This window comes from Fusarium tjaetaba (genome assembly GCF_013396195.1).
Source record: "Fusarium tjaetaba strain NRRL 66243 chromosome Unknown NRRL66243_c0000348, whole genome shotgun sequence".
NCBI lineage: Eukaryota > Fungi > Ascomycota > Sordariomycetes > Hypocreales > Nectriaceae > Fusarium > Fusarium tjaetaba.
The window spans coordinates 24,994-48,180 of NW_023501544.1; the positions used below are offsets into that span (position 1 = coordinate 24,994).

A 23,187-nucleotide genomic window follows, 5' to 3' on the forward strand; every position below is an offset into this window, starting at 1 on the left:
CTCCCAACCTGTTTAAAGGTTCTCACAACTGACAAGTCATCAAGTTCAATTGCCATTCGTCCTAATGAAGGCCGGAAACTTCTTCCTTGGCGCCCTTAGCTTGGCTGCAACAACCAAGGCTGCAGAATGCGGTGGCTATGGAGTAGGCAGCGACAGCATTGGAGCCTGTACCGACAGGTCTGGAAACTACAAAGATCGCGAGATCTTCTGCACTACACTGGTTGGACAGGGGAACTGGAAGCGGACCTGCCAGAACGGCCGTAACTCTGGCAAATGCCATTTCGAGTACCAAGGCCCAGGGATGCCTCAGCAGATGTGCTGGGACGCATATGAGAATATCATCAACCAATGTTTCAATCATCAGAATGGCGGGGGTTATCATTACGGCACTTGGAGCCTCAATGGCCATTGGTTTGCCATTGATAGGTGCAGTGCTTAAGGGCATCTATTAACAGCCCCGCCAACACGGCCCTAAGGCTGTAAAATAAGTATTATTTGAGTAAAAGGACCCTGTGTGTATCTTGATATTAAATAGATACTAGTGACTGGAAACAAAATATGAAAATGATATTCTAATAACTGAATTTAGCCAGCCAGCTCAACAACACAGATCCAAGGCATAAACGGGCCCCAATTGTGATAAGAATGCCACAGGTAGCGAATAAACAGCCATTCGTCAAACCTGGTATGTAGCAATACGTCATTCTTCCTGCCAGCATGTCATTCATCTAAAATACCCGAGATTTTAAGCAATGATCACCAATTAGCACGTCTTGGCTCAGCTTGCGCCGCCTTGGCGCTTTGATAACATGCTGAGCCGGGGATTTGCATTGCAGAGGATTCTTAATTAGGGAAACTCCGAGGTTGCGATGAAGTTATGTAGTTGGGGGCCGAAATACGAAGAGTAATTATCTTGCAATTATTGCCCTTCTAACAGCAGTATTTTAATCATTCCAGCATCCCTCTCCAAAAAGCATCAAGGAGTTCAGTTACTTCCTCATTGTTGTAAAGAATGGACAACATATACAGGTGCATCTTTGCAGTCATCTTGTTACACCTCTCAGGTACAGGTTTGGCACAGAATGTCTCCCTCTGCGCCAAGGAAATTCGGCAAGTCGGCGAAAGCTTTCAAATCTACAACTCGACACGCACACTGTCCTACAAGTTCGAAGGGCAGTCGAAACCATGGTACATAACCGCCGCTGTAACAGACTTGCGCCCCCCGTTCATAGCTGGGGTCTCCCCTAGGACCAACCCGGCTCAAGAGCTCAGTGCCTTTGTTAGCATTCCGCGAGGAAATGGTGCAAGTCCTGATGGCAAAGACATCCGGGTATGCTCGCACATGATGATAGGCGTAAGAAAACACTCCGACAATCCAACTGATGCGGAACACTCTTGCAAAGGAGTCATCAGCGATAAGTGTATCAGAGAAAACGAGACTGCAACCATACCGATTCCTGCGCCCGGCGAACTTTGTCCGGAGTTTTCCGTTTTCAGCTCTAATCTGAGCGATGAATGTAGCAGACAAGGATTTGCTGGCATCGGTAGGTATTAGCTTACTCCGTGTCACAGTCATCACTAATAAAGCGCGTGCTTCCTCCCAGCCTCGGCACGGAACCTTTCCTCGACGCGTTGTTCGCTCGATGAGATGCCGTATCTCGATCTTCCGGCTAATTACACGACTTTCGGCACTTGGTGGACAGAGCTAGATGGCGAAGGTGATGTTGATGATTTCGATCTTTATGATGAAAGAGTTCAGCGGACTATTCCTGTGTTGATGTCTGTAGCAAACGGCGATGATAGTATTGAAACCAAACTGTTGTGCATTGCTCCTGATCAGGTTGTTCCTGGCAGTCGGAAACCTGAGTCGAAACTGGAAGAAGAAGATGAGAACACGGCGTCACAAGTTGGAGGTTTGGGGGCTGTTTTCCTTGGTGTTGGCATTGTTATGATCTTCAGTCTTCTGTGAGTCGTAGTATAAGTAGGCTAGCAAATGAACTTAAAGGATTGCTTGGCCCGGATAAAGAGGCAAACGCCAAGTATTGCAATGAAGTCATATAGTTGGGGGCCAAAACATGAAGGATATTTATAAGGCCACCTTGGCCGTCGACTGTGCACGACTTTACTTCAATTATCACTCCAGCATTGCTAGTAAATTATAAAAAATGCTTTACGTATTCACTCTTACATGGTTATACCTTTTGGGAACATGCCTCGCCCAAACTTACTCATCACCAGAAGAATGCAGCCCCAGCGACTTTAGAGGTAAATTTGACGAACGCGCGATCTTCTTCAATGCATCGGGTACCCTGCCCATTGAGTTCAAGGGAGCAAAAGATCCATTTTATATCAGCACTGCTATCACCGACGAACGCAACGAAACCCGCACATTCGACGGCGCTCACTCCAGACAGTGGATCAAGGGCTTCATAAGTGTTCCTCGATACCTCGTTGCTGACAAGTCCGTCGGGGTCTGTTCATTCATGTTCCAAGGACTCAACAGCAGCTCTGAGAACCCAGGCGATGCAGATGAGTCATGCAAAGGCGTCATAAGCGACGCGTGTATCGAGGAATTCGAGAATTCGACTCTCCCGATACGCACTAGTGGAAATTGTCCGAGTTCCAGTGCTTTTATCCTCAGCGATGAATGCAAGAAGCACCTTACTTTGTACCAAACAGGTAATTTGGAGCCTACTTTGACGTCCTACTGTATGGCTAATTCCTTTCTTTCGCTTAGTCGAGGCGCGGAATATATCCACAGAGAATTGCACACTCAGCAATATACCACATCTCGATGTTCCTGTAGACTATTGGACGTATGCCGGTTCAGTCTCGTCTGGGGAGACAGGTAGTGACGACTATGATGACTTTGACTCTTATGATATGAGAGTTCAGCAGACTATTCCGATATTCACGGTGGTGTCGGGCGGTGGTATCAGTGATAGGAAGTTGGTGTGCATTACTCCTGACAAAGTTGTTTCTGGCAGTCGAAAACCCGAGATGAAGCTAGAAGGAACTGAGGAAGTTGAAGATGGAGAGAACGAGAATGAGGATGAGGAAGGGGACGAGAACTCGGGGTCGCGAGTTGGAGGCCTGGGGGCTGCTTTCCTCAGTACTGTCGTCATGATCTTCACTCTCCTGTAGGCTGTGTATGATCAGACTAGCAAATAAGCTTAAAGAAATGCTTGGCACAACTAAACAGGCAAACGCCGAGAACTGCAATGAAGTCATATAAAATGGGGGCCAAAAGCATGAAAGCCTCGAAAGGTATATCTATCTTGCCAGTCCCCTCTCACGGGCACCCTCAAAGCTCAGATTCATCATCGTTGCCAGTTCATGTTTATTCATACAATGCTTCGACTATTCGCTGTCATCTTCCTACACCTGGCAGGAATATGTCTTGCACAGAATTCCTCGCTGCCCAAAGACTGCACTACCGAGATCCGACGAATTGATGAGGGCTACTTGATCTACAACTCTACGCGCACAGCCCGCACCAGCTTCGCAGGGCAGAATCGGCCATGGTACATAACCCTCGCTGTAACCGACAGACGCGGACCAGGTATCGTATTCGGAGGCGTCGATACCAGTCAAGAGCTCAGCACTTTCATAAGCGTTCATAAAACACTTGCAGACCGGAAGAATTCAGATATACGGGTCTGCCCATCTATGCTGGAAGCTTCAAACAGGACCTCCGAGAACCCCCCGGATATGGATGCTTCTGAAAATACATCATACGAGAATCATTCATGCAAAGGCGTCGTTAGCGAGAAATGCATCGGTGAATTCGAGAATTCAACGCATGGCATTCCAGCGGATGCTACCAAATGCCCGAGTCTGTATTCTCTGGACCTCAGCGACGAATGCAGGGCGCTCCTTTCTATCAGTCAAAGTACCTATTTCTGAACCCAGTCTCGGATGTCTGACTATATGCGCTAACTGTTATATCTCAGCTATCCCACGGAATTTCTCCTCGGCGCGCTGTTCACTAGATAAGATGCCATATCTCGATCTGCCGGAAGATTATTTAACTTTCGGCAGTGGACTGTGGACCGGGCTTATCGGTGATGAGGACCGAAAGGATTTTGACAAGTATGATTTGAGGGTCCAGCAGACCATCCCGTTGCTCATTTCAGCTGCTGGTACGAATAGGCTGATATGTATTGCCCCGGACAAGGTTGTTCCAGGTAGTCGAAAGCCCCAGTTGGAGCTGGAAGGTGATGATGATGAGCCAGAAGAAGATGAGAACTCGGCGTCGCGAGCTGGAGGTTTGGGGGCTGCTATCCTCCTTGGTGTTGGCGCCATGATCTTTAGTCTTCTGTAGCACTAGCGAATAAGCATATCAAACTCTAATGGACAATTATTGTTCCTCTACTGAGAAACCAGGATCTTTTGTCGCCGTAATATCCGGGTAGCCTTGGCTATCACATTATTGGTTCCCAACCCCGCGTGCGACAGATAAGCTACGCTAGCTGATTATCTTGTTTCCTCCCAAAATCCCGCAGCAGTTGTTAGTGCAGTATTAACGGCCATATTCATCGTCTCCTCACCTTGTCTACTTTTGGAAGGAGAGCACGCGAGCGATAGATACTATAATGATAGACAAGGGAACTTTTGAAGTCTTGGCAATGCGATAGCGGACATGGCCGCTCTCCGTTGACTTTGTTTAGATAAAAGATCGTCGACATCGCTCAATTGATTGTTTTGGGGCACGTCTTCTCTTGTTTTGACCGAGGCATCAATAGCATACCCTGGACCTCTGTGACAATGCGTCTGTCTTCCTTCATTGCTGGAGCAGCTCTGCTCTCTTCGGGTGCTAATGCCTTGAATATTCTGTTGGGCAATGACGATGGATTTGGTTCTGGGAATTTGCGCGAGATGTATCGCATTTTCAAGGAGAAGGGTCACAATGGTAGGCTCCCTGTGAATAATATCGAGAAACAATGCTAACATAGGCATAGTTTGGCTCGTTGCACCTGCGACAAAGCAGAGCGGTAAAGGCGGTACTTCTGACTTCACCACTGAAGGAAACTTGACTGCTCCATCACAGTACGACTTGATTCCCAAGGGTGCGCCTTCAGTATGTTTTCCCAAGCATGACCTTTCGAATTAGCTTCTGACATGACGTAGGTTGGACACGACCCCAAGGACAGCCAGATCTGGTACTACAACGGCACTCCCGCTGCCTGCACTTTCGTCGCGTTGGACTACGTCCTTCCCAAGTTTGCCAACTTTAGCGTTCCTGATCTTGTCGTTACTGGACCTAACTACGGAACCAACCTGGGAGGCTTCGTGTGGACTTTATCTGGGACTGCGGGTGCAGCGTACGTTTCCACCAATCCAATAAGAAGATACCCGGACTGACGATGTATAGATATGCCGCTACCAACCGCGGAATTCCTGCTATTGCCATCTCAGCAAGCAACCAAGAAGTCCCCTACTTTGAGGTCAAGAACCGAACTAACCCTGCTACATGGGCTGCTCAAGCTTCTGTCAAGTTCGTCGAGAACTTCATCGCCACATCTCCCAAGAACGGTCCTCTTCTCCCCCTAGGCTACGGCGTCAATGTCAATCTCCCCGTCTTAACAAAGAAGAACCAAAACCCAGATTTCGTTCAGACACGATTCACTGGGAACGCCCACGTCAATGAAGCTGTCCTCGACAAAGAGAAGGGTACGTTTACTTGGGCCAACATCAAGCCTTACGCCGCTGGTGTGAATGCCTGCATCAACGGTGATTGCTCTCTCCCCGGTGAGACATACGTCGTTGAGAATGGCAAGGCGTCTGTGTCTTTCTACACGGTTGACTACTCGGCGCCTAGCACGGAGTATACAAAGTCTCTCATCCAGCGAGTTGCGTCATTTATTTCAGGCGATAAATAGTAGTACCATAGTACAGAAGAGAGTCATAAGTTAGAGTGTATCATGCGCCCGATTACCTATTCCCTAACACCGTTTTAAAAGATAGCAAGTTCAAGATTCCTAGAGCGTGCTGCATTCTCAATGTCAAAAGTATTTGTCCCGTTCGCCCATGCTTCATCGAGCATTTCGAAAATAGTATTGATTAGATCAAAGGAATCTGTGCCGAGTAGTGATTTCCTGACGTCGTCGAGGGTTGCTTTCCAGGTTGGATGTTGTTTGAGGAGGGGGACTTCTAGACCGGCGTTGACGACGGCATATGGTAGGCCGTTGTGGACGAGGAGGTGTTGGTTGCGAGGCTCTTCAAAGGCCTTTTGCAGGGCATCTATCGATGAGATGAGACGGCATAGAACGACCTCTGTATCTGGTCCTTTCCCCGGAATACCGTCTTCTCGATCTGGGAGCCCTCGTGCTTTTCGCTCCATTCTTCGCCGACGACGGATTTCCAGTATGCCTGCCAAGCGCCAGCATTCCCAGTAGTGGCACTGCAGCGACTCACCTACCTGTCCCGGCCAATCCCAGAAGCGTGTCTCGGTATACTCTGGATCGTTGTCTACGATGCTCGCAAAGATATCGAGGAGAGAGCGGGGAATGCCTGATACGACTTCAACGCCGGTTGCTCGGCCTTCGTCGCGATCATCTTGAAGACGACGGAAGAGTTTCCAGACGCCGATGGAGGGATTTACTCGACCGATGACGCTGGAGGGAAGATCCATTACACCAAGAACCTCGAGAAGATGCTGGGTATGGAGATCATTGGAAATTTGACCAACGGTGCTCAGCTTGGTCCTGAGGTCGTAGACGTCGACAATGAGCTCGAGGTACATTGTCCACGGTTGGGTCTGCAGTAGCTGCACGGTGTTAATTTCCGAGACTCGCGCCGGGAATAAGCAGATAAGGGAACACGTACACAGAGTGAGCATACTAGCAGGCCAGCGCATATTGTCGCGAGGTGCATTCGCTCATACCGAGCGGAAAGCTCTTGTCGGAACGTCTGCAGTGCCAGGTCGGTGTATTCCATCGACTTGACGGACATGCCCCGATTGCCATCATCCATGTAGAGCTGTATCGCACCAGCGATCATGACCAGCGCCGGGCTCTGATAAGCCATCTGCTCAAAGAAGGGCTTGATCCAAGAGCTTGCTTCCGTAGAGTACAGCCGATTGAGGCCATTGTTCATAACTAGCGAAACAATTAGCATCACCTACAATGGACTACTACCTACCTCGGGTATCAAATGAGGAGTAAAGTGAATGAATGAATGAGTGATGACAGCATACGTACATCTCTGGAATCTCGGGTCTTGCGCATCTGCTGACGGCACGCCAATGGTCTGCGGCGAAAAGGCAGACGACGAGATTGAGCCCGACGCAGGACTCGACGTGTCGTGCCTAGGAGCAGAGGAAGTCTCGGAATCCATGGAAGTGAGGTCTTGACTACTCTCAGCCCCTTGATTCACGACCAATGACGCGTCGGGGACAGAGGCGCCGGCAAATCTGCCTCTAGAAGCGACGCCGTTGACCCAGCGGAGGGGAGTCGAGTAACCCTGGCACCTCATGCCCCTTTGGGAGCAAGCGTGGCACTCCGGGCGAGCCTGGTCGCATTTTCGCTTGCGGGCTTTACAGTTCAGGCAGCCTCCACGAGATCGGGCCATAGTGTCTCTAGATCTTGGTGCTCAGTCAGGGATTAATGGGTGAATGGAGCTGGGAATGGTGGGTGTACGAAAGGAGGCGATATTCTGACTTTGCGGGGCTGGGGATGGAAGTTTATAGACGAAAAGGGGTGAAAGAGGCGCCGCGCGTGTATCGACCTAAAGCAGTTTAGATCATCACAACGGCCCGGACACATTTTTGTTATCGCCCACGCACAAAGTTATTTTTCTCTCTCGTATGTGGGAATAGCCAGAATGCGGGGAGATGGAGGCTGCTCGTGATTTGCAGATACCGCCCAGACAGGGATTGTCAGAGGCAGATAGCGGGAGATTGAAGCTAATCGCACACAGACCAGACCCTTGACCCCCTATACTCCGTATGTAGTCACTGTTGACACGCACTGCCGAAGTTGAGTTTGGAGAGACAACGGCCGACGGCCACCGTATCAAGTCTGTCTCGTGCAGAACAAGACTCATTGCACTGCATGTTGGTGGCTGTACACTACCTTTTTTTTGTGATATCACGGACCGGGCTGAGATAGAGAAGGGGGATATATAGTCCCTGTGCTTGCCTCTCTCATCATACGATTCACTTCAGCATCCACTGTCTTCCCCATTTTCAATTCTTCAAGCGAGCCCCAAGTCCCATCATGACCTCCACCGATCGCATCCCAATCCCGGGAGAGGCCCGCCTGATCTTGGGTAAAACACCATGACATGCCTCATCGTCGACAATTTTACTGATTGATTTATAGTCGAGTCAGCTACCGACGCGTCGCGCTTCGTTCTTCAGCCAACGCCCTCCAGGGATCCCAATGAGCCTCTCGTGCGTATCTCCCATCATTTATCAGGAAAAATTTAATTGACACGTTTAGAATTGGCCTACATGGCGAAAGCTCTTCAACTTTGGATTGTCCATCGCCGTCACGGTCGCTGCCTTCACCAATGTCTCCATCCAGACTGTCTTTTGGCAGCAGATGACTGTCGACATGGGCGTTAGCATTCAGCAGTTGACCAATGCCCAATCCGCCCAGCTAGCTGGTCTGGCCATGGGTTGCTTGTTCTTCATCCCCCTGGCTATCAAGTATGGACGTCGCTCTTCGTACATCGTCTCCACTGCTGTTCTTGCTGGTGTCTCGTGGTGGACAGCGAGAATGCAGAGCTATCCTGAGTTGATCATCACCATGATTATCACCGGTCTTGGTGGTGCTATCAACGAAACCGCTGTTCAGATGACTGTAAGTATCGTATCCTGCCCTTGATATTTTAGACTGTTTGCTAAATGAGTTGTAGATCTCTGACCTCTTCTTCGTTCATCATCGCGGATCTGCTAATGCTGTGTACTTCACCGCTGTCATGGTCGGTTCTTTTCTCACCCCCATGGCCGCGGGTACACAAGCTGCCAACCAAGGCTGGCGCTGGTCATACTACACCTTGTCCATTTGCCTTACAATTCTCTTCGTCGTCTTCATCTTTGCGTTTGAGGAGACAAAGTACATTCCCGTCTCGGTCGGCGAGGCAGAGAACGATGATGCTGGTTCTGAGCATAACCCCGCCATGAAAGACGTCGACTCCAAGGACAAGGTTGGCAGTGAGCTTGTCACCGTCGGCACTCATACTGATCCCACCATCCCCATGAACTCGTACCGCCAGTGCATGCGTCTTACCACCACGACAAGCGAAAACCTTCCTCGCTTGTTCATGATGCCTTTCCATGTCATCACTCTTCCCCACGTCATGTTCACTGCTCTGCAGTTTGCTTCTGGAGTCTGCTGGCTTGTCATCTTCATGCAAATCATCTCCATTGTCTTTTCTGCTCCTCCTTACAACTTCACGACCGCTGGTATTGGATACATGGCTCTTGGTCCTTTTGTTGGCAATATCTTTGGAAGTATCTATGGAGGACCTCTCGCTGATTGGACTGTCGTTCGGCTTGCACGACGCAATGGCGGTGTCTACGAGCCTGAGATGCGACTGTATCCTCTTGTCATTCCTACCTTTTTCATGGCCGGTGGAATCATCATGTTTGGCGCTACAGCTGCTCGCGCAAGTTGACCTCCTTGATCTTAGCATCTTTCGCTAACATTCTTAGGGCATGCACTGGATCTATCCCTCCCTCGGTGGAGCATTCTTTGCTTTTGGACTTGGTGCTAACGGCGACATCACCTTCACTCTCATCATCGATACTTATCGTGAGCTTGTCGCCGAAGCCTTCATCGGTATTGCGTTCATGCGAAATGCCGTCTCCGTTGGTGTCACTTTTGCCATCGTTCCTTGGCTGACATCCATGGGTCTTACCAACATGTTCATCATCAGTGGCTGCATTGCATTCGCGATTGGCTCTCTCTTTGTGCCCATGATTATCTACGGCAAGAAGATTCGCACTACTCTGGCTCCTCGCTATTGGAAGCTCGTCGAGATGCGGTCGCGTATTTGACAGGACTTTACGATGGATCAATGACTCTGGGATAGGAATATGTGGACGATATTGGGACTTGTTAGCTCGTGGTCTTAGTAGTTTAGGTGTTATCAATTTACTCATACTTTCATTCATCTCCAAACTCAAGTTTCTGTCAAGTTTCATTTGAAGTGAACGGACTTGAATTACAGTTTTACGTAGTCAAACAGCCACCGTTCTATTGGTTGCATCGTACTTGGCTAGTGCGTGTGACACCTTTAGAAACTCAGCGGCGTTTTAGACTGAGCCTCACCCAGCTCAGGGAGATCATTACGTCGTGCAGTCACATGGCGTACGAAAAGTAGTTATTCCCGGATCAATCAACCCCACATGAAGCTGCATGTCAAAGACACGATGTGGAACTCTATGTTATTATCTCAATCCTCAAACTATCTACAAGTTGGCAGCTATCTTTCCAGGAAAATTAGTCAACCGATAACAGTCAATAATCGGTCTCCCCTCTGACATGATCATGACTCCAATAGCAACAACGCTGTTCAACCAGCCGTAGGAACTATCACCAGGGGCTTCAAACTTAATATGCGTAAAATACTCCATTTCATCCTGCGTAACGGTATCCCGCTCTCCCACTTCCTCCTCAACTCCAGGTCCGGTACGATAGATGCCCTGTGCTTTAACAAGGATATGTACGTTATCATGAGTCCGCAGCGTGTACATGGCATTTAACCGAACAAGAGACTATACCCTGTCAGCTAGCTAATCGACGATAAGCTTTCTTCTTTTTCTGCATAGTATTCACCTTATTGGGGTTAATGACTTCGGCCCAGTCGGCACCGCTCTTGTCAACGATGATCCCCTTGATCTGAGGACCATTTACTTGCCCTCCTTGGATAGGCAGGACAACTCTGCTCCTGGAGGTGCCGTCGATGCCTGCAATCTCGGTAACCCCCTCTTTATCCATCTCGGCAACGATGCGGTAGATGAACTCGAGATGGGGCATACGCATGATAGGGATATCGGCCTCGGAAGGAGAGAAGTCGTTTCCGGGGGATGGAACGTGAGAAGTCATTCCGAAGGCGATGGACCGGGGAGTGGGCAGGGAGTGTTTAGATCTGAGATCTGATCTTGCTGAAACCTAGTATACTTGATATGGAAGACCAGGGCATCTTTTATCTTTACAAATCATTTTTTGTTTGATACGCTGATTGATACGGTGACTGCTACGGAAATGATACCGATGAGACTAGGATTGATACTGTAGATCAGACCCTGTTTCAATAACCGCATGAATTTGCCGTATACAGCGGCGCCTCCAACTGCCAAATTGGGGTATTACATGCGCCGCGAGCTAAAACAACCCCCCCCCAAATTTCGCGGCGACGCTATCTCGGTTTGCAGTATGGGGTAGTCTATCCGTATTGTGGGGGAGATTAAGAGGATCTAGAACCTCCGAAACTCCGTCGTCTGCTCTCTTTCCTCATTAAAACCAATGCGGAGACCAGCAGCAATTCTCTAGCAAATCTCATCATCCTCACATCATTCCACCATGCCTGCTACTACCACCAACTGGAAGACCATTGCTGCTCAGCACCGCGAGAAGCAGCGTGATGCTGTACCCGCAGAATGGCTCCTCCCAGAGAAACAACTCCAGGGACTGAAGAATACTGGAGATGGGAATGGAAGCAAGCTTATTGAGTCAAAGGCCGTTCAGAGGTCTGGACTCTTGACGGAGAAGGAAATTGTTATTACGGAGAAGTATACTGCTGCTGAGTTGTTGAGCAAGATACATTCTCAAGAGCTCTCTTCAGAGGAAGTTACTGTCGCGTTTTCTAAGCGTGCAAGTCTCGCTCAGCAATTGGTATGTTACACTGAGAAAGGGGTTGGAACATGTGCTAACAGAAGTAGACATCGTGTTTGACTGAGATCATGTTCAAGGAGGGTATCCAAAGAGCTAAGGAACTCGATGAGCAATTAAAGAAAACTGGAAAGTTGGCTGGCCCACTTCACGGATTGCCCATTAGTCTCAAGGTATGCAACAGCAACTCCAGCGTCAGAAACTCGACTAACAAACCAGGACTCATATCGCGTTAAAGGCCACCATGCCACTGTTGGATATGTCGAGTTTCTTCGTCAACCAATGCCTGATCACAACTCTGCACTCGTGGACCTGTTGCTTGATGCTGGAGCTGTTTTGTACTGCAAGACAAACCTGCCCCAGACAATGATGGTAAGCTGCACGTGTACTACAGCGATTGCACTCTCTGACACCTTGTAGACAGCAGATTCAGAGAATAACATCTTCGGAAGAACCCTCAACCCTCACAACACCAGCCTCACAGCAGGTGGTTCAACTGGTGGTGAAGGCGCTCTCGTCGCCTTTAGAGGGTCTCCCCTGGGCGTCGGCAGTGACATTGCTGGTTCTATTCGCATTCCCTCTCTATGCTGCGGTATCTACGGTTTCAAACCTACCTCTGAACGCGTCCCCTTCGGAGGACAATCAGAATATCCATTTCCCAAGGATCACCTTCCTGGTATTGCACCAGTCGGTGGACCCATGGCCAACTCTATCGAAGACCTTGAGCTCTTTATGAAGATCACTCTTGCTCAAAGGCCTTGGAACTACGACCCCACTGTTGCAGACATTCCCTGGAGAGACCTTGGTGAGGCGGATGCCAAGCTTACCATTGGTGTCATGGCTGAAGATCCTGAATATCCTGTGCACCCACCTGTCCGACGCGCTTTAGCAAAGGCTGCTTCCGCGCTCGAGAACGCAGGCCATAAGCTCGTTTATCTCTCCCAAGATCCTAAGCGTAACGCTGGCCTTGGTGGAAGAATCGGATTCCAATTGTTTAGCATCATGGGTCCTGATCTTGACACTGTCTCCCGAGAGATTGGCGAGCCACTTGTTAACTCTGTGGCTATCGCTGTTCATCCCTTTGCTAATGGCAACTTCCCTGTTCCTCCGGATCTGGACACACCTACCAAGTTGTCTCGGCTGAATGAGGTGCGCTTTGAGTACCTCAAGGCTTGGCAGGAGACGTATCGTGATAACAAACTTGATGTTATTCTTGCTCCTGGCGCTGCCACCACAGCTATCCCTCACGATACTTATGGTGTACCTATTTATACTCTTATGTGGAACGTCCTTGATGTAAGTTGACATGACCGTACTACTCAAAAGTGGACTTGCTAACAAGATGACAGTTCCCTGCTGGTATTATTCCCTTTGGCAAGTCTTCCAAGTTCGAGGATTCCGAACACGTCAAGGCCAAGGCCCCATTCGACCCTGACTGTACGTTATGTCGCATAGAAGACTATTCGGCCGAAGCTAACAGATGTCAGATATTCCCGAGGCCACAGACGGTGCACCTACCGCAATCCAAATCATTGCGCCCCGATTCAGAGACGAGGAATGTCTCCAAGCAATGAGGATAGTTGATGAGACAATTAGGAACTCCCGAGCAGAGAAACTTTAGATATCATTCCATTAGAGCGAGCTATACATAAGAAAGCCTGATTATCAATAACAATAGACCAAACCGCATCAAATCATTACCTACTCATTGCCCGTGAAGCTCAGCGTAGTCTCAACATCCTAGCAGCAGGTCTACTCTCTACCCGCCCCGATCGTTCCCGCAACAAACTCAATATCACAATTTTAAACTGCTGCGCCAAATCATCCCACTCAAACGCAGGGTTAAGCGCCTTGATAAACACCCTCATCGCAGACTCAGGAATCTTTGTTATCGCACAGACATCCTCCGCCGAAAGAGCCTTCTCCATTGTTGACACAAACGCAGGCGTTAAAGAACTCTTGTACGTTGCAAAACTCTCTTCTTCAACAACTTCCTCCTTGGCAACTTGGACTACAGCCTTGCTCTCAGCTTCAGGGCGTGTTCCGGTGAGGACTTGCTCGAGGAACTGCTCGTCAAGAGGCTCGATGTTGTTCTTGGCTGTGTCGGGGCCAACTTGCCATGGGTTACGTCTCTTCTCTGCATCGTCCATGATACGTCCGACGATCTTCTTCGTGCGGTTCTTTACGTCTTGATCTGCGTCTTCGGAAACATCTGCGTCGATGAGTTCGCGGTAGTAGTGGATGTTCTGCACCTTTAGTTGGTCTGGCTGAATCTGCCACTTGGCAGCGATCTCAGTGTGCAAATCAAGAACAGCCTGGCAATTTTCCTTTGCGACATCCCATTCCTTGTCTTGACATGCCAGTGCCACCGCGATTTTGAGATCCTTGAAGGCAGCGGAGCGCTTGGTGTATACGTTGCCGTAGACAAGATCATCTGTAGGACGTCGTGCGCCGCCTTTGGCTAGATGACCGAGATAGCGCATCATTCTCGTGTAGCCCTTGGTCTGCTTCTCAAGCTCACTTGGGACTTTCTCCTGAAGTCGTCCCGCCACAACTGCGATGTCTACGCCATCCGTGGTGAGCATTCGCTCAAAGACTGTGATGATAGTTCGGCAGTGTTCGAGCTGGATGTTTCGCAGCTGGCAGAATTGCACCATATCGTAGGCCTTGCTCTGCTTGATCTCGGCAACGTTCTCGTTCTTGGTGATGACCCGCACAATGATCTTGTCAAGAAGCTTGAGCAGATTGTCGTTGAACGTCTTTATAGGCCAGCCAGTGTAGGGATACAGTTCGACGACGTTCTCGTACCAAACCCAATCAGCATCCGTGGAGGGAACATCATACTGAGGATTCAGCCCAAAGAGCTGCCAGACCATACTCAAAGGCCTCACACCCGACCCCGCAATCGTCATCAGATTACCAAAGAGACCTCTCATCAACCTCGTAACCGTATCCTCCGCTGTATCCAACACAACAGGAGCACTCGTCCTCATCGCAGCAAGCTTCGACATAGCCGCCATAAGCAACGAACTCATCAAATGACCAATTTCAGGACTGCCCGCTTCAAAGCTATACTCCCGCGAAGCAACAGCTTGACTGAGTGTATCTCGCATCATGATTCTCAGCGCGGCAATGTGTGATTCGTTGCACTTCTCCATCCAGCGGACTGAGTATGGACTCTTGAGGTTGACGAACTCGTCCCAGCATACCCATGCTAGCATTGAGCCGATGCCGCGCTGTTGGCTGAGGTAGGGAAGTGCGAGGATGGGATGGTTGGGACCGGCTTGGCTGACGAGAGGGCCGACGTGTTGGCTTTGGGACTGTTCCATGATGATACCGGCGTCGAAGCCATCAAGATGGAGAATTCGATCGTCAAGTGCACAGCAGGGCCTATCAATGTTAGCATGAATGTCTCCAACAAGTGTGTATTGTAGACTTACTTGGCATCAATGGTAGTGCCCTTCAAATTCGCCAGCATCTCCTTGTAAGGCACCGTCTCAATGTTGAGCAACATCACCCCCATCTCCTCAGCATGATTCTCCAGCAGTCCCGTCAAGCTCTCAAAAGTCATCGACTTGGTCGCCTCAACATTATTCTGGATCTGCGTCTGTCTCATAAGTCTCTTCATATCATGCGTTCTCTTCGACGTGGTCTGAACAGAGATCATATTCGCAAGACTAGTAATAACAGGCTCAAGAACCGTCTGCACCTCCTTATTAGCCTTTCTTATATCACCAAGCATCTTGTTCTTCTTGTTGAGAATGGCTTGATCGTCGGTGCGGAGGTTAGCGGTGATGAAGGCTATGTACTCGCTTCGGAGGGGAGCCATCTTCTTGTCGATTTTGGCGGAAAGGGTGTCGACGAGGGTCTTGGAGAGTTGCTGGAGATCCTTTTGGCTGAGGAGGGTTTGGAGCTGGGGAACTGCGGCGGTGATGTCGTCGTGCATGGTGTTGATCTCGGCGATGCTGAGACCCTCAAAGGTACCGGCTAAGTCTTGAGGACGAACGACCTGGGCTGAGTAGGGAAGATAGATAGTGTTAGCGTCACTGAGATTGACAAGCCGAGGGATCTTGGGAGCCAATAGCGCTCCAACGCTGTTTGAAGTGATGACGTCGGTGATATCCGCTCCAAAGTTCAACTTTGTCGTATCCAAGATCTTGTAGTTCGCCAAACCGCGATAGAAGTAAAACTTGTCACCGATATTGCCCACGATCAAAGACTGAGGACCAGCAAGTGCTGTTACAGCATTGATGTTTGCCGAACTCAACACATTCGAGACTTGTTCTTCGGTGTCATGCTTCTCCTTGGTCTTGATCTGCACGATGAATAAGGTATTTATCCGAAGACCGGAAGCCAAGTTACGCGCGTTGTCTGTCATCCGTTCATCAACAACTACAGCTATACTCTCGAGCTGCTCGTAGTAAGCGCAAAGAGACTTCTCATCATTGAAGGGAACGTTGGAAGGAGTGCTACCGGTGGATAGAAGCATTGGACCTTGGAGTTGAGAGCCGAAGATGCAGGGAAGAACAACGGCCGACTCGTCCTGGCTGATGTTTGCACCCGAGGCTAAGAACTCAATACCAGTGCTGAAGCGAATGACCTGCGGGTCAGAAGCAGCCAAGAAAGAAGGGACGGCTGAAGCGTTGGTGGTTAATACAGCGCGCCTCTTATCCGAAACCTGTACTTCACTTTCTACCTCATCACTCGTCTCAGTCTTCTTCTCCTCTACAAATACAGCAGGCAGAGTCTCAGTGATAGTGAAGTCGGCGCTGCTGATAGCTTCAGGGAAGCAAGGGCTGATGAGCTTCTTGCTATCGCACATCATGTTCGTATCAGTCGGTGCCTTGGGAAGAATAGAGCAGATGATGGCATCTTCATCACGCTTGATGACCAAAGGGCAGCAGATGGTAGCGTCTCCAATAGTCGCCTTGTCCAAGGGAACAGGAACGATATACAGGATCTGGGCCACATTAGCTTCGTTACGTCACATTGCAACGTAGCAACTTACCTTGTCAACATTATCTGCAATCATAAGTGCTGGATTGGTTCCAAGGAATCTCGTGATCCGCGTCTTTGTATATCCAGAGACGAACACACAGATAGGCTTCTCCGTTAGTGTATCATTGTCTATCCTCACATAGTCCAGAAGATCCTGGCCATGCAGAATATCGCCGCTGTGCTTGATACCAGGAAAGGTCGTTCGCTCTAACCAGCAACAGGCGTTGCAATCGTAGTCTGCGAAGCAGAAGTCGTAGTACGTAGGAGTACGTTCCGATACCGCTAGGATGGTAATCTGTCCTGACACTATGGGGATCTTGAATGTAGCTGCTGGAGCCTGCATGATCTGAAAGTCATCAAACACGGCTATCAAATGTTAGCAACAATAAGGCTCGGGTGTTTTGTATACTTACCCAGGTGTTCTTTGAACCCCTTCATCCGTCTTAGCAAAACCTCCCCCATCTCACCCAAGTCAACAGAGTTGAAAAAGTAGTCTTGGCTGTAATTAGAGATATCAATCTCTTCAATACCATTCTTGGTTCGACATAGTAATATGCCCTCAGGGCTGTAAGGATGTGCAGAGCCAACAGGCAAAGTCTGTAATAGTTCCGCTATCCGACCCTTCGACGTAGCCAAAGGGTCGAAGAACGTCTTGCGTACCTTTTCCATGATGGATTACCGATGAAGATCTGGCAATGATTTGGGATAGATGAGCGGCTTATATAAAGAAGGAAATGCTAGCGTGAGTCACACGGTATGTAGGGCTGAGAGTTATAGGAGAGTTTGGTTGTCTACACTCTATTTGGAAGGCACCGAATATGCCTTGACATGGGAAGTGAGTCATGTCGGGGGCGCAGTCAGACCGTGGTGAGGGAATGTCTGGGGTAAACCAACAGGCGCTAAAGCTTATAGGGCTGTTGGTTCTCAATGGCTGAAGGAACTGTATTTATGATGGAGCATTCCAATTATTAATTTTTGAGGACATTCACACGAAAATTAACATTTTGGGTCATCTGAAGCGATGAATGTTGCAAGAATGGGCATTAAACAATCTGTAGAAGTCAGTCAGCCGCCGTAGAAGCGCATGAGTATAGCCTATTTTTAGCGTTCACGCCGTCAAGCGCTTGCAGTGCGCCGCGAAATGGAACCTTGCAGCGATCAGAGTCTAGAAAAGGCCGAATCAAACGTCAATAGTCTCATGCAATAGCAATTCAAACCACTCTCATTGCATGTTCAGGACCGCTCCGGCCGCTCTTTTGGTCCCTACGCCTCACGTATTCTGGCTTGCGCCTCAATTCGTCTCAAGGTTCGTAGCGCAGATAAGCTTCTGGCTGCCTCTCGTAGTGAGCTTTGATTGGGCCGATAAGCTTTTGTGAGTATGACTTGATGAGAATATTTATTCCGACTTATTTTCTGAACAAGACTTATCCAATCGACTTGACATGCTTCGTAGAAACTGAAATTTTAGTTAGACTTAGTGAGCAAATTATAGTAGTTCTCTACTGTAAAGGGTATCATCAACCTGTGAACGTCATGAGCTGGAGCAGACAATCAGTAGTGGCTGCAAAGTGGAAAACGCCGTGTACAACCTCCAGCTGAGATTTTTAACTCTATTTAATAGATGAGCTAAGGGAGGAAATAAAACTCGACCCTAAATGACAAAAGGACTTAGGTTAAATTGACATAAGTTTAGGATATCTTTGCTAGGCTTAGGGTATCTGTGCCATCAAGTTCCTTGTGGATCATGCGAGTCTATCAAGACAAGGACAGTACAATGGAGAGTCTTCATCCATTCGAGGTCCCAGTTTACGTGGAAAGTTACTCCAATACACTTTGAGCAATCGACCGGAGTCAGTCTTGTCTCATAGAAAGCCGGCCTTGCTCAGTAGAAAGTCTACTGTCACTTCATTGTTCGACTTCTTGTGATGGCTTAACACGAACGGCACAGTGAGTCCAATGCCATGCTGCGTATCGTGGCATTGGAAAGTCAAATTCGGATATTCAGCCGCTATCTTCAACACAACACTGGATATGTAGGTCAGGTAATATCTGTCGATGACTACACAGATTGTAAGCCAGGGAGAATCCAGATGCAACACCGTGCGACAATCTACAGTGCCACTTTATACTCGCATCTCGCTTGCCATACCTCTGGTGGCTGGGTCGAGAAAAGAGAGTACTATGCAAACATGATCTGATTATTACATAATGTTGGATAAACCTAGCCCCCAACACATGATGTTGGTTGCAGCAATGCTTTGATGCGCCATTTTTTATCTCTGATCGCGGCCGTCAACTCTAACTCCGCCAGGCTCTGTTCAACGAACCGTTCTATGTGCTGATTTAGTTGATAAAACATCGACAAAACCAACGCGAACAGTGAAACGACCCGACGGCATCCGACAGAGATTCTTCCAGAATCAGTTCCTCCGAGATGTCTAGTCCAGGAGGCCAGGACCTCCTTGCAGCACAGGTACGGTACCCCGCTTGAATCTGGATTCATGATCTCCTGATAGCGATATAGCCTCTTGATGAGAACGAAGTGGATGACGATGACTCGGCGCTAGGGCAAGACTTGTAAGTGCTTTGTACATCTGTTCTTTCGCCACTAATGCAACCCGCCAGTGCAAGCTCTACTGCTTCCCTCACCTCCAGTATTCTCGAATACCGAAAGTTTCAGGGTCGGACTTTTAATAGTGACAAGTACGAGACTGAATATTTCGCACCAAATGATGAGAGGCAGAAGGAATCCATTGACATCTCGTAAGGAATACTCTATGCTACCGATATCTGATCGTCCTACTGAAAGTCAGCAAGGCATCACTACTTTATGTTACTTCTCGACGGCAAGCTTTCGCTTGTCCCTTCGCCAGATGAATTGAAAGTCAGTTTTCCATGTTGCTTCTGGTGTCTTGCGTAAACTAACGACATACAGAAGGTACTTGACATCGGAACCGGGACCGGTAAGAGATGCCTCGGATAACAGCCACAACAGGAAAGTAGCTGACGATCGAATAGGTATATGGGCAATGTACGGATGAGTCTTGTATCTCAGAGCCGTTGCAAACACTGATGTCTCCCAGCGACTTTGCCGACCAATATCCCAACGCCGAGGTCATTGGAACAGACCTTTCCCCAATTCAGCCAGATTGGGTACCACCAAATGTCCGATTCGAACTCGAGGACGCAACTAGTAACTGGACTTGGTCTAACGACACCTTTGACTTTGTTCATATGCGCTACTTGATTGGCGCTATTATAGATTGGGGCGCCTTATTTAAAGAAGCATTCCGCTGTTGCAAGCCTGGAGGCTTCGTCGAATCTGTTGAGGTTAATTCAACCTTCTTCAGTGACGATGGGACAGCGAGCGATGTGGCGGCAGTGCAGACATGGAATAAGCTTTTTAGAGGGGCGAGTAAAGCGTTTGGTCGTAGCTTTTGCGAGATTGAGGGGGACGCGGAGCTTCTAGCTGCAGCTGGATTTGTAGACCTGCAAGTTACCGACTTTAAGGTATCGTCTTTTTCAAATATTGCTTTTTGTATCTAACACCACCAAGGTTCCTGTCGGCGGATGGGCCAAGGACGCCAAGTTACGTCAAGTCGGCGAGTTTCTTCGCGCAACGATGGAGAACGATCTTGAAGGTAAGTAAGTCCTCGGTTCTTCTCTTCAGTTTTCTAAAAGCATTGCAGGATATACCCTGATGGCGTGGCAACAAATCTTGGGGTGGCCAAAAGATGAATATCAGTTATTTCTGATGGACATGCGAAAGGCGCTCAGAGATAAGAAAGTGCATAGCTACATACGCGTTCGTTTTCTGAACGCCCGTAAGCCATGAGATGCGACGTCGATAGAAACTTAGGAAAGAAAGACAATAATAAGATTCAGGCGTTGGAACACCAAGGATATTTGTAAGATGTCTAAGTTAGGATGAGACTAGCTATTCCCTTACTAGTAGGCAGATAGGCTGTTGGCAAGTGTATGTCAAGCTCATTGAAAACAGGCTGTTGCAGCATTGTTTGCTCTACTTCAACAAGATCTTCCGCATTGTAACCCCCGATGCAACAAAAGTGGTAGGTCACAATCATGGCTGCTTTTAAAGTATAACTCACAGTTAAAAGAATTACCCAAATCTTGAACCAGTATCTGATGGAGGAAATGGTCTTTGCACTGCGGGGTTAAGAGAGGTAAGACTAGATAGATTCCCTAATGCGATATGTCGTGCCAGAAAACTAGTCCGCTATAGATCAAAAACGCCTTGCACAGCCACAAGTGTGCTTCTAGCTGAGGTTTTCATCTCATCTATTGGATGAGGTTCGTACACCGGCGCTAAATATCTGGGTCAAGGCTTAGAGCCGCACTTATCATTCCGCTTAAGAACCGCAGGCATTTCCCTAACAATTCTTTCTATCAAGCTTGATCTAGTAATCGCTTTCAGACTCATTTAATACTGATTCGGATCAATACATCCGGCCGAATTGAAATTGGCTTGAAAGAATGTCAGAGGCATTAAAGACTCAGCTGGCTCAGCCATATCCTGGACCTCCACTCCCCAGTCCATCGCATATCCGCCTCATCTGCCTACGCCCCGGAACAGATGAAGGGATTTATTGCGAGCTAATGGTCGTATCCATCGACTCCGCACCGAGCTATGAGGCTTTATCGTATACCTGGGGCGATCCCTCAATTACAGAGACCATCAACATGACCACGCAAGGCTCCGAGACTATGCAACAATTCTCGGTAACTTCTAACTGCTTCTCTGCTCTAAAACGCCTTCGCTATAAAGATAGAACTCGGGTTCTATGGATAGACGCCTTGGCGATTGACCAATCTAATGTCAACGAGAGAAATCACCAAGTCAGTCTCATGTCAAAGATATACTCTCAGGCTGCAGTTGTAGTCGTTTATCTCGGCGACGCAGCAGGCAACAGCGACCTGGCCATCGAGTTCATCATGGAGTGTTATGATCCGTCTCCCAATACTACATCGCTCAGTTTCCCAAAATCAGACATCTTGATGCAAGCACTTCGAAATCTCTTTCTGAGACCTTGGTTCACAATGGTCTGGGTGATTCAAGAAGTCTTTTTATCAACTGAGAAGATTATATACTGCGGAGACAAAGAACTATGTTGGTCCGCCATGGAGAACTTCAAGCATTACCTCGTGAACACGAGAATGCAATTTCGACTGCCTTACGTGGTCTCAATACCAAACCGACATTGCGAAGAGGAGACCACGGAGAAACTACTGTTGAGAACTCTCCTTGATTCCCGACACTGTCAAGCAAGTGATCCGCGTGATAAAGTCTACAGCCTACTACCGATACTGCAGTCTTATATCAAGTCATTGGACTTGGCACCGAAGTACCAGGACGGATTAGACAAGATCTACACGGATTGTGCTGTGTCTCTGTTACCAAGTTGCGGCTGGAACGTTGTGTATGCTGTACAGGGCCAATCACTTGTAGAAATCTTACCGTCTTGGGTTCCAGATTGGAGCGTCACGCCTCAACGGTATATTATCGGCACAGCTCCCTGGATGGAAATGAGCTATTTTTGGATAGACAAGGGACTCCCAGGGGTTCCAGACAAACCTCAAGTCATGATGCGTAACTCAAATGACGGACAAAAGCTCGTCCTGCGGGGATACGGATATCCTCGCGGAAGAATTGTGAGAATGGGATCAACTTACATCGCAGGTACAACTCCTTTCCCTGCTAAAGAGTGGTATACCCTCGTGCATAAGATTGGCTCATCAGCACCACCCAATAACTCTGGATCTATCTTACCTAGCCAAAAGCCTCCTCACCTGAGAGACTCCTTCTTCCAGTTCCTTCGACTTGCCCGCTACTTGTACTCATCAAGCATGGAAGATAAAGAAGAAGACCCTGTAAATGAGCTGCCGGAACCAGATTTCATCATAGGAGGTTCGCGAATCTCTTATCGAGATTACAAGTTTGGATCGAGGTGGGAACATACAGTGAGGAAATTGGCTGCTGAGAGGAAAGATGGTGTGCTGCCGTTCAGGGACATCCCCTTTCATTATGCGGCGGAGGGTTGGCCACCGAGTTATGGCAATACTATTAGTGGGAACTTGGAGGCTTGTCATCTGCGTCGGTGCTTTGTTACTGATACTGGATATTTTGGACTTGCGCCTGCGGAAGCAGAGATTGGAGATCAAGTGTTTATCTGTGTTGGGGCTTCGGTTCCGTTCGTGCTGAGAGAGATTAGTAGTGGCGGTGATGAACTTCACTTGGTTGGAGAGAGCTATCTACAAGTTCGCGCATGGGAAGAAATGACCAACAACGAAAGTCAACCTGAACCTTTGTATATCGTATAATTCTAGT

General features: G+C 48.5%; 10 protein-coding genes across 10 annotated transcripts; 7 read left to right on the top strand and 3 right to left on the bottom strand.

Moving 5' to 3' along the window:
• Positions 1–64: 64 nt before the first annotated feature.
• FTJAE_12597 (uncharacterized protein) lies at positions 65–3,144 on the top strand (the record flags this gene model as incomplete). The annotated part of the gene is made up of 5 exons (XM_037345659.1): positions 65–426; positions 1,030–1,544; positions 1,605–1,965; positions 2,249–2,679; positions 2,807–3,144. 5 exons carry the CDS (start codon positions 65–67, stop codon positions 3,142–3,144), a joined length of 2,007 nt encoding a protein of 668 aa, XP_037200343.1.
• Positions 3,145–3,351: 207 nt separating this feature from the next.
• Positions 3,352–4,324, top strand: FTJAE_12598 (uncharacterized protein; the record flags this gene model as incomplete). Its single annotated transcript, XM_037345660.1, has 2 exons — positions 3,352–3,892; positions 3,954–4,324. The coding sequence occupies 2 exons, from the start codon at positions 3,352–3,354 to the stop codon at positions 4,322–4,324; spliced, it is 912 nt and encodes a 303-aa protein (XP_037200344.1).
• A 443-nt stretch (positions 4,325–4,767) lies between these two features.
• FTJAE_12599 (5' 3' nucleotidase) lies at positions 4,768–5,882 on the top strand (the record flags this gene model as incomplete). The annotated part of the gene is made up of 4 exons (XM_037345661.1): positions 4,768–4,912; positions 4,962–5,080; positions 5,131–5,324; positions 5,375–5,882. 4 exons carry the CDS (start codon positions 4,768–4,770, stop codon positions 5,880–5,882), a joined length of 966 nt encoding a protein of 321 aa, XP_037200345.1.
• A 74-nt stretch (positions 5,883–5,956) lies between these two features.
• Positions 5,957–7,572, bottom strand: FTJAE_12600 (transcriptional regulatory protein pro-1; the record flags this gene model as incomplete). Its single annotated transcript, XM_037345664.1, has 4 exons — positions 5,957–6,372; positions 6,418–6,769; positions 6,829–7,100; positions 7,203–7,572. The coding sequence occupies 4 exons, from the start codon at positions 7,570–7,572 to the stop codon at positions 5,957–5,959; spliced, it is 1,410 nt and encodes a 469-aa protein (XP_037200346.1).
• Positions 7,573–8,219: 647 nt separating this feature from the next.
• On the top strand, positions 8,220–9,624 carry FTJAE_12601 (major facilitator superfamily transporter; the record flags this gene model as incomplete). The annotated part of the gene is made up of 4 exons (XM_037345665.1): positions 8,220–8,271; positions 8,325–8,395; positions 8,445–8,807; positions 8,863–9,624. 4 exons carry the CDS (start codon positions 8,220–8,222, stop codon positions 9,622–9,624), a joined length of 1,248 nt encoding a protein of 415 aa, XP_037200347.1.
• Positions 9,625–9,664: 40 nt separating this feature from the next.
• On the top strand, positions 9,665–10,006 carry FTJAE_12602 (major facilitator superfamily transporter; the record flags this gene model as incomplete). The annotated part of the gene is made up of 1 exon (XM_037345666.1): positions 9,665–10,006. One exon carries the CDS (start codon positions 9,665–9,667, stop codon positions 10,004–10,006), a length of 342 nt encoding a protein of 113 aa, XP_037200348.1.
• Positions 10,007–10,420: 414 nt separating this feature from the next.
• On the bottom strand, positions 10,421–11,057 carry FTJAE_12603 (uncharacterized protein; the record flags this gene model as incomplete). Its single annotated transcript, XM_037345667.1, has 2 exons — positions 10,421–10,726; positions 10,788–11,057. The coding sequence occupies 2 exons, from the start codon at positions 11,055–11,057 to the stop codon at positions 10,421–10,423; spliced, it is 576 nt and encodes a 191-aa protein (XP_037200349.1).
• A 477-nt stretch (positions 11,058–11,534) lies between these two features.
• On the top strand, positions 11,535–13,464 carry FTJAE_12604 (general amidase; the record flags this gene model as incomplete). Its single annotated transcript, XM_037345668.1, has 6 exons — positions 11,535–11,846; positions 11,894–12,016; positions 12,063–12,215; positions 12,264–13,139; positions 13,193–13,280; positions 13,331–13,464. 6 exons carry the CDS (start codon positions 11,535–11,537, stop codon positions 13,462–13,464), a joined length of 1,686 nt encoding a protein of 561 aa, XP_037200350.1.
• A 100-nt stretch (positions 13,465–13,564) lies between these two features.
• Positions 13,565–17,510, bottom strand: FTJAE_12605 (uncharacterized protein; the record flags this gene model as incomplete). The annotated part of the gene is made up of 4 exons (XM_037345669.1): positions 13,565–15,233; positions 15,284–16,803; positions 16,852–17,207; positions 17,255–17,510. 4 exons carry the CDS (start codon positions 17,508–17,510, stop codon positions 13,565–13,567), a joined length of 3,801 nt encoding a protein of 1,266 aa, XP_037200351.1.
• Positions 17,511–19,275: 1,765 nt separating this feature from the next.
• FTJAE_12606 (heterokaryon incompatibility protein het-6) lies at positions 19,276–23,180 on the top strand (the record flags this gene model as incomplete). Its single annotated transcript, XM_037345670.1, has 11 exons — positions 19,276–19,314; positions 19,366–19,418; positions 19,467–19,604; positions 19,659–19,725; positions 19,777–19,804; positions 19,860–19,872; positions 19,925–20,351; positions 20,398–20,486; positions 20,794–20,911; positions 20,960–21,025; positions 21,360–23,180. 11 exons carry the CDS (start codon positions 19,276–19,278, stop codon positions 23,178–23,180), a joined length of 2,859 nt encoding a protein of 952 aa, XP_037200352.1.
• Between the last annotated feature and the right edge of the window lie 7 nt (positions 23,181–23,187).